The 9370-nt window shown below is 36.8% G+C and overlaps 2 protein-coding genes across 6 annotated transcripts; both read left to right on the plus strand.

Annotated features, from left to right (window-relative positions):
* Positions 1 to 429: 429 nt before the first annotated feature.
* Positions 430 to 3532, plus strand: LOC114747873 (anaphase-promoting complex subunit 13-like). Of its 5 annotated transcripts, none has more exons than XM_028936213.1 (5): positions 430 to 544; positions 971 to 1114; positions 1232 to 1285; positions 1908 to 2001; positions 3303 to 3532. In XM_028936213.1, the coding sequence occupies exons 2-4, from the start codon at positions 1039 to 1041 to the stop codon at positions 1967 to 1969; spliced, it is 192 nt and encodes a 63-aa protein (XP_028792046.1). In that variant the 5' UTR covers positions 430 to 544; positions 971 to 1038; the 3' UTR covers positions 1970 to 2001; positions 3303 to 3532. The 5 variants fall into 5 exon arrangements, with proteins under 5 accessions (XP_028792046.1, XP_028792049.1, XP_028792047.1 ...); XM_028936216.1 differs by lacking the exon at positions 3303 to 3532 and adding an exon at positions 2399 to 2854; XM_028936214.1 differs by lacking the exon at positions 3303 to 3532 and having other exon boundaries at positions 917 to 1114; positions 1908 to 2276.
* A 2613-nt stretch (positions 3533 to 6145) lies between these two features.
* LOC114747877 (paladin-like) lies at positions 6146 to 9166 on the plus strand (the record flags this gene model as incomplete). The annotated part of the gene is made up of 7 exons (XM_028936219.1): positions 6146 to 6765; positions 7229 to 7360; positions 7707 to 7778; positions 8010 to 8080; positions 8178 to 8277; positions 8369 to 8467; positions 8984 to 9166. Coding segments are annotated over exons 1-7 (807 nt in total), but the record flags the coding sequence as incomplete, so codon positions are not given.
* Positions 9167 to 9370: the final 204 nt, after the last annotated feature.

The following is a 9370-nucleotide window of genomic DNA, read 5'->3' on the forward strand; positions in this document are numbered from 1 at the left end:
CTTGAAGATGCCAATTTTTCCTTTGTCCTTCGTGCTTGTCGCATGCTCCCCATTTGTCTTCAAACACAAGTCAAAGCTCACAAAATTTCTTTGCCCGTGTGAACACCACTTGGCCTTTCCGTTTTAAATTTTTTTTTTTTCAACTTTTAGATTAATATATTTTAATAATTGATATTTTAATTTTTATAAATTATTTATAAAATTTTTAAAAATATTAAGTGTGGTTGCAAACCATTAAAATTAAATTTTAATAAAATTTTTAATTTATTATTTATTTATTAAAAAAATTTAAATCTTAATTATTAAAATATTAATTTAACATTTAAAAAAATAGAAAAGAAAGAGAATGAAGAAGAAAGATGAGAGGTTTCCGCGCCATGTACGGGATTTCTCGTCCGGAGAACCCTCAAGTAAATAGCCACTCTGGCGGGTTAAAGCCCAGTCAATCAGTTTCAATTTTCAAATCGAGGTCACATTTTTCGCTCTATACTCTGCTCCCGCTCCGCATTTGTCGACTCCTGCGATTACTTACCCTAGCTTCTAGGTTCGGTTTCTCCCACTGTCTCCTTAGTTTTCTTCTGCAAATGTAATTGTCATGTTATTCTTCTCCATCTGTTTTATTTTACTTCTAATTTCGAATTTCGAATTTCGAATCTACCATTGTGGATTCCTTTCTTTTCTTCTTTTTCAATACTTGCTCGGTAACCAGCATTGCCAGTCTCGTTGGAGAGATTTCAAATGTTAAATACTCAAAATTATGAGCTCGCTGATGTTCGGCCGTAACTGATCATGGTTCTGAAACGAGCCTTCTATCCTGTCGAATTTTAGATCGCAATGAAAAATTTAGATTTATATCACAATCGATTAGCATTCTGTTTTTTTTTTTTTTGTGTTTATTATATCTCATACACTCCAGTTTTGCTTCGAGCTCGTTAGGGCTAGGATGCTCATGTCAAGATTTGTGTGTCAGATCTTTTGCTCTTCATCCCCGCTCTCATGTATTTTACGAATAGGGCGTAGGCTGTTGAGTGATCAAATATGGCAGAACTGAGCTTGGGTATTCTTATTGATGTTGTTGATGAGGAATGGATGAGAGATACACTTCCTGATGATGGTATGTTCTTACCCTGTTTGGGATATAAGCTCCTGTGGTTACAAACATAACGAAGCATGTCTCCGTTATAGTCGTTTGAGCTTGATGTATAAGCGACTCAACCTATCGTTCTTACAGATCTTCCACTGCCTCCAACACTGATAGTGCGAACAGATGATACTGAGGAATCGAGTATGTTATCCTAAATCTTAATTGAGTCATGTTGTTTATTATTACTTTCGGTTAATCTGAGTAGATCAGAAAAGTTTGCTAAGCTAATTGTTCGTAATAAATGTGTTATTTTTCCTAAAATACCATTGTTAATTATGTATATTAGCTAGATCTATCATTTAATAAAACTTTTAATATGGGTAATTATTAAAAAAAATAGATAGATAAATACGAGAGATAAAATGGATTGAATTTTTATATTTAAGATCAAATTAAAAATCAAATTAATTCATATATGAAGGATGGAAGTTAGTATTTATATAGTATTTTATGGATAAACTCTTTCTTCAATTCCATCAAAAATGTAAAATCTTTTTAAAATCGCAACGCTTGCATCAGTTTTCTACGATTGCAAGGTAACTTACATGTTTGTTAGTCTGTAAAATCTCGTGACGCAACAGGAGGGGAAATAGAAAGAGGGAAAAAAATGAAATTGTTTCTTGCTAAACATGTCCAGATTGGGAAATTGCATCTTTGGACAACCTTACGTGAAACAAATTACTGAGGTTATAATAATTGTACACCTTTTATTGGAGATTTGTATCCGGTTCTCTTCTTGACACATTGCTTTGCTGTTAACCAGACCAGGAGACTCAACAAGCCAATGCGGATTCTTGGCATGATCTTGCCATGGGCCCAGAATAGAAACCTTATTTTTCTGAGTGTCGTGCTTGGCGGTAAGTAGATGGTGTTTTCTGTATTTTTGTGTCATATCATCCGCTTTGTGCTTCTATCAAGTCTAATGTTGAATTCCTAGTTTTTGTTTTGTTGTACTTATAGAAGGAATGTTAATGAGATATCAACTTAACTTGGTGGCCTCTTGAGCTATCTCATTTATTTTATATGATCTAGGGTACATATGGTGCATCCTACTAGCACTTATGATAGATTTATATCCATGCACTTTGTTCTAAAGATGAAAAATGGCATATTGATTAGTGGTCAACCCGGACGTAAGATGATCCTTATCATAAGAAATTCACAGGCTAGTAATTTCTAGTGCTGCTTATGTTGATTTTAGATTACGGCACTCAGGTCCGAGTTGCAGCTAACACGCTGCCTCTGTAAATCTAGGTCCTTAACATTTTCAATCCCATATCGAGGAAGTTGATGAAAATGATTCGGTGTCCAGCTTAGTCAGGTTGACAGGAACATTCTACTTTTGTTCATTTCCAACTTGGTTGGATCTAGAATATTTTAGCTTTCACAGCTTTGCATTCTGAGAAGTACAAGTTTCACATTTAACGTGCTTTACTGTTATTTTCCTTCATCCGGGCCGTTAATCCAACAAGTATAACATGTAGACTAATATACACTTTCTTTATATGGATCATTTAGTTTTCTTCAATATGATTTTTAAGAGCGCGCGCGCACACACATATATATGAACACAGTTTGCAATTTGAGCTGCGCAATGGTTCATAACTTCTGGCCTTAAAAAAATAATTCTAACCAGCTTGCAGAAAGTGGCAACCCTCGAACACTGAGGCCTTTCTGCTTGTGCAGCATTAATGCGTAGTAACATTGCGGTATTTTTTTTTTTGGGGGGGGGAATGTTTGGATAATGCATAGGACGGTTGCATCTATAGTGCATTAAAACTGTGGAGTACAAGTTACAAAAAGGTAAAAAATAAAGAAATCAGTTCTTCAGTGTTCTCGGATGCCTCGTCATAATGCATCAGACAACATATTGGCATAGCTACGGATGAAATTTCCAGTGCAGACGAGGGGGGAATGAACCTTCTTCGGAGAAATATATGTACTCTAGAAGCTTCTTGCGGCTACTATAATAGATTGCCTTCAATGGAATGCTTTATTTACAGACAAAAATAACTTAAACCACACAATCATCTCCCATGTGCAAATATCAAAAGGACAGTAAGAATACTAATCTTAGTGGAATAGAAGTTAGGGAGATGTATGCTTCTTGAATCATTCTTTCGTGGTTTATAAATTATCAATTTTAGTCCAAGTGCAGGATGGTTACTTCAAGATGAGAAGAGGGACAAATGAATGTGGCATTGAGAAATATGTGTTGACGTTGATGCTGATGGCGGTGCTTCTTCTCAATGTAAATTTATATGACCCAACCGGATTCTGGACGTGCATTAAACATGCCTTGACCAGAGTGTTGTGCTGTTATTGTAAGAACGTGAACAAAATGTGTGAAAATTTAAATTATGATCATGAAAGACTCTTGCATTATAAGCAGGGGATGAAGGGTGGTGACTAATCCGAGTTGCTGTTAAATCACTAAGAATCAGTAAAATCGCAGCAATGAGCCTAGAACTTCGAGCAAATGATGAACCCTCTAAATCTGCCCATGATGATGATGCTCAAATTGAATATGATGATTAATATATCAGGGCATACGATTTCCTCCCGGCAAAATGGAGGGTGGATAATTCGGGTAGATCAAAGAATGGGTCGCGTGGCATGTTATAATAATGGAGCCTGCTAAAAGAATGAAAGTGATGGACCAATGGGGATGGCTGACGGGGTTTTGTTTTTCCCCCGAATCACCTGTTTGTGGACCAGGGAAGGGGGAAATTTTCATTACATAGTTTGAAGATGGTGTGAGACGGGACCAAGCTAAAAGAAGGTATCCTTAATAGTAGTAAATGCTGGGAAATCATAGGCCACCGGGGTTCCTGGACATTCCACATCATCGTATAAGGGATATAAAAGGAGCAATTCGGGCCTCAGGGGTTAATGTTCATATAAAAATAAAAAAGGTTCATATAAAAATAACTTTCTGCTCAGAAAATTAAAAAAAAAAATCGGAGTAATGTGAATGGAACAGAATTCATGGGAGGTTGGATCCCCTGCGAATCTCAGATACAGGCTCATTTTGCGTTGTAGTCCAGATAATTCTAAAGACGTGATTTGATAATAATGATTTCAAGTTACAACGAGATAATGTTTGTCATTAAAAAATCAAAGGAAAATCCCGGCAAGATTGAGGTGGCTGCCCTCTCAAGCCTCAACGCCTCTCCCATACTTCCGTAAAATTATCTTTTGTTTTACTATTATTCTCAGCAACCAATCCTGCCGCCAATGACCAGTTGTCCTACGGTACTTGAGTGTTTTTTTTTTTTAATTACTCATGTGTGTTGTTGAATTCCTGCATTGGCATGTGCGTGTTAATTTGATTACATTAAAAAAAAAAACCTGCACATCACATTCGATTTTATTTTTTAGAAAAATATTCTAATTTTTTATATTTTCCCTTAATTGAAAAAATATCTCTTATTTTAAAAATTTACACAAATATTAATGGAAAAAAAACACGTTCTAAACAAATTATTTCATCAGGGCAATCAGATCGGAGTTGCAGCTAACATGAAGCATCAAGGAGTGCAATACAAGAAACAACATCCGTGATTTTCTTACGTCAAGATGGCGGATCAAACAAGAAGGTTTCAGATTTTCAACGAAGCTCTCTCCTCCTCGTAAGCATTCCGAATTGCCGTCATTCTTAGCCCAAAACAAAAACAAAAAAGATGCGGTCAAAACAGGAAAGGATGCTAGCCTCGTGAGCATTCCAAGAACACCCCAACCAGTGTGAACAACATTCCCTCATTGTGAAACAGGGACTCTGTATCTTCCCGCAGACTTGCAGCGACACCGCCACTCAAGCACGTGATTGTCGCGCAGCAGCAAGAGGCATAGTGGTTGAGATTAAAAAACAATTGAGATGCAGCATTAAACGCAAAATGGCATATGATTCGGTCAGAAGAAACAGACGCATATGGTTCTGTCCAATAAAAGCATAATTGATGCTTGATGGTGATTGACGACGACGGGCATTATCACATCAACAACTTTTCTCCTCTGCAATATCAGACGTGCCATTTATATTTTCACATAGCCTCATAATTTGACAATAGAGCTTTCATGGTATTAGCTACGTTTTTTTTCATCAAGAGAGTTTATTTTTAATTTAATTTTAATTATTTTATTTTTTATATTTATTTATTTTTTTAAATAACTATCGTAGTAATTACGTATGTTAAATATTTCATCAAATAGTAATTATAACTAATATATATAATTAATAAATGTATTTTAGGAGAGACGATACCTATTTATAACAAATAACTAATTTAACTAATTTTTTTAATTTTTTTAAATTAGTTAACTAAATCTTATATTAAAGATCTGAAGTAGCATTAAAAATTGAAAAATGTTAATTAAAAAAATTGCACGCAGAAAAGTAGTTTTAAGGAATAAGATCGTTAAATGAAACAATGACTATTGAGGTAAAAATATCAATTTTGTAAGAGCACCACATCTTGCTTGGAAAATCGTACAGTGAGTAGCCACTCGCACTTGGCCAAGAATTCGCAGACATGAGAGGTACAATGACCAGCGTGGGAGGAATTGGGCCCTGTAAAAATGATTGCGAGCCCCAATAAACCCGAATATCATATATACTTCTATTTTCCCTGCTCAAAGTTTCTCTGCCCATCGTTTTCTTGTTTCTTCTTCTTCTACGAGCAAGCGCAGGTCTGATGATGGTAGGATTATGGATTATTCATATATACCATCGATCTTTGCCGAGCAGTATATTATTCCGCAGCATACAGAACGGTCGGAGAGGATAATTGCCAGTAATTAAACGGTATGGGGCCACTGTTGATGGGCAGTTGGGCATCTCGCAGACGAAGCCATTTTGTCACAAAAGACTATTCGCTGCGTACGCGGTTTAAAATTAAAGGCAAACCAGTGATATGCTGCAATGTATAAACTATAAAGTAATACAATAAACTAATGGTAAAGCAAAAAGGGCAAACAGACTTATAGAACGAATAAAGATTCGAAATTTTATCACATACTACACGCATTTCACGTCGTACTGTCAGGATCCGGGGACGAGGGATTGAAAGCATCGAAAAAAGTATAAAGAAGACGACTCACTAGTTGTTCAGCAGTAATACAAATCAGGAGTTTTCTGGGAAAATCAAAGGGAAGAAGAGAAAGGGAAAATCCACTTATTTAAGCCTTGTGAGAAGCGGGACAGCAGGAGAAAAGAATTCACCTGTACGTTCGAATGATGTGACTAGCCATTTTATTTAGCCCAATTCTGAGATTTTCTTTCATTCTACATTTCTGTTGCGGTGAGCTCATAACATTTTGCTTAACGAAACTAACTGCGGAAAATTTGAGCTCCCACAAAAAAAAAAAAGAAAAACTTCACGGGTTTGGTACGAGTGCGCGCCTGTTTGGGTTCGGTGTGTGGAATAGAGTGAGCGCCAGCAGAGTTGTGAAAAGTTTAGAGGAGTGAAAATATGTCGTTACAGAAAGAGCTGGATCAGGTGATGAAGTGCAGAGGAGGATCAGTCCTCGGGAAGAAGACCATTTTGAAGAGTGACCATTTTCCAGGTTGCCAGAACAAACGCTTGTCTCCACAGATTGAAGGCGCTCCCAATTATCGTCAGGTATTTAACATCATTCACATTGGTCTTGCTTCCGCTTATAGCATGCGTGTTCATTGGCCTTAGCTGGACTAACTTGTCCAGGCAGGTTTAATTCTGCAAAGAATTTATTGCGTCTTCAATTAAATTTTATGACTATTATTTTACCTGCTCTTGTCTTAGTTGGAAACCCAAGCTTTGTTTCTTTTTCTCATTGCTGTGAACTGTGAAGAGTCATTTACGACCATATTAAGAGCAGAGTTTCAACTTTTGTTTACAGCATTTCTGATACGAGGGAAACCTGGTCTTCAGTTTATAATTTTTAGGTCCGAATCACCTCACCAAGAAGCACCATCTGTGTGGTGGAATCTACTTATTATTGGCGCCCTCGAATATGAGACGCTTATTCATCTTGTCTTGCTAAATTGGGTTGCATTTTCTCACCTTCTTGACATCTTTTTCTTCCTTTAATGATTACTGTTGCTAGGCCGACTCCTTACATGTTCACGGTGTTGCTATCCCAACAATTGAGGGTATTCAAAATGTTCTCAAGCATATTGGTGCGCAAAGTGGGGGGAGAAAAGCACGAGTTATTTGGTTTAATCTTCGTGAGGAACCGGTACGTCCGTTTGCTGGTGACTTTAACAACTCAATTTGCTTGTTTGGTCCAACAACATGGTCATACATGTTGTCATGCATTAGTTGATTCTCGGTCCGATCATCTAGTAAAGTGTAGCTAATTGTATTCCTCCCCCCCCCCCCAATTTTTCAGTTTTTCTTTCCCTTGTCTTTTTCCAACGAGGCCAGTAGAACCTTTCTGCATCATTTCCATGTCATTCTCTGTGGTTTTTAGCTTTTGACGTTCTATTTGATTAAACTCCCATTGTTTGATTTGGCTATTCTCCAAAGAACACCCTTAGCATCTTTTCTAAAATTTCACTTCTTTCTCCTTTCCTTGCAATCAGGTTGTGTACATTAATGGACGCCCCTTTGTTCTGCGTGATGTGGAGAAACCATTCACCAACCTTGAGTACACGGTATGTTGTTTTAAAAATCTTAATGCTCTAACTTGTTGTGTTCGTTTTGCTTAATGGCCTATGTTTATGTGGAATGGCTAGATTTTATGTTGGCTATCTACCTAATGTAACTTTTACCACAGGGGATTATCTTCTTTGGGTTATATTCAGTTCACTTATGGTACAGTTGAAATGGCTTTGCCTTTTTAACTTCTTCTGGCTTTTTTTTTGTTTTTTTTAAAACTGAACTAGGGTATCGATAGGGAAAGGGCTGAGCAAATGGAAGATCGTTTGAAGGAAGACATCCTGTTGGAAGCTGCAAGGTATGTGGTTTTCCTGTCTGTCACATGCAATTCATCTTTTTTATTAGCAAATCCTCCATGCCTGATGCCCACACTTAACTGCACCTTGACATGATAGATATGGAAATAAGATCCTTGTAACTGATGAACTGCCAGATGGTCATATGGTAGACCAGTGGGAACCAGTGTCATGTAATTCTGTGAAGACACCACTTGAGGTATAGGTGGAACTTGTTTATTTTGGGTGCTTGAGGTTACTCTGTCAGTTTGTCTTAATGGACTTCATCGAACCTGTTTTCTTTGCTGTAGGTGTATAAGGAATTGCAAATGGAAGGATACCTAGTTGATTATGAACGTGTTCCTATAACAGATGAAAAATCACCAGAAGAGATGGATTTTGATGCTTTAGTGAGTTTTCATGCAGAAATTATTTGTTTGGGTGTGATTGATTATTCTTTCACTCTATCTATGATGCTCTGTCATATATTAACATCATTAATTGAATATGTTCTTTTGGTACAATCCAAGGGTTGAGTGATGTGGCCTACTTTTTTGTTACTTTGTGAGAGACCTGCTGATAAACAATTCTTGGTAGGCGTTTGGGCCAAAGGAAAGAAAATAGAGGGGAAAGAAAATTTTGGAAGAGTTAAAAAGATTCTCCTTGTTTGGATGAACTTAGAAAGTAAAGCGAGAAAGAAAATACGAATAAAATTCTAAAAGCATTCTCATTTTTTCTCTTCATCTTGAATTCTTAGATATTGTTCCTTGGACTTTCTTCTCTTTACTTTCCGTTCATCCAAATATAGCACAGATTCTTAAGCCCGTAGTTCTGGTACAAAAAGCATTGACAAAGAAAAATCATTCTCAATTTCTTGAAACCGTGGTGTTTTCATGTGCCTTAGCTACTTTTCATTGTGATTTTAGGTTCACAAAATTTCTCAGGCTGATGTAAACACAGAGATAATTTTTAATTGTCAAATGGGGCGTGGACGAACTACAACTGGAATGGTCATTGCAACTCTGATTTACCTTAATCGAATTGGAGACTCTGGTACTCCTTCCTCTGTAATTTTTTCTACTTTTCTAACTTGTGCCCTTTTTTTTTGGGTAACCTTTTCATAGTTCGCCTGAGAATTGTCAATCAGGTAGTTTATTTATAAAAGGGAGTGGTACTTTGCTTTTCTATGGATTGATATTGTCTACATCGAATAACCCTTGTTTGACTAAGTGGGGACCAGTGCTTGGAAAGAAAGTTGAACATATGCTCAACATGATACAATTTCCATTACCAGACGCCTTGGCTATCTGATC

Source organism: Neltuma alba, unplaced genomic scaffold (genome assembly GCF_004799145.2).
Source record: "Neltuma alba isolate B1F8T4 unplaced genomic scaffold, ASM479914v2 tig00005504_pilon, whole genome shotgun sequence".
In the NCBI taxonomy this organism is placed as follows: domain Eukaryota; kingdom Viridiplantae; phylum Streptophyta; class Magnoliopsida; order Fabales; family Fabaceae; genus Neltuma; species Neltuma alba.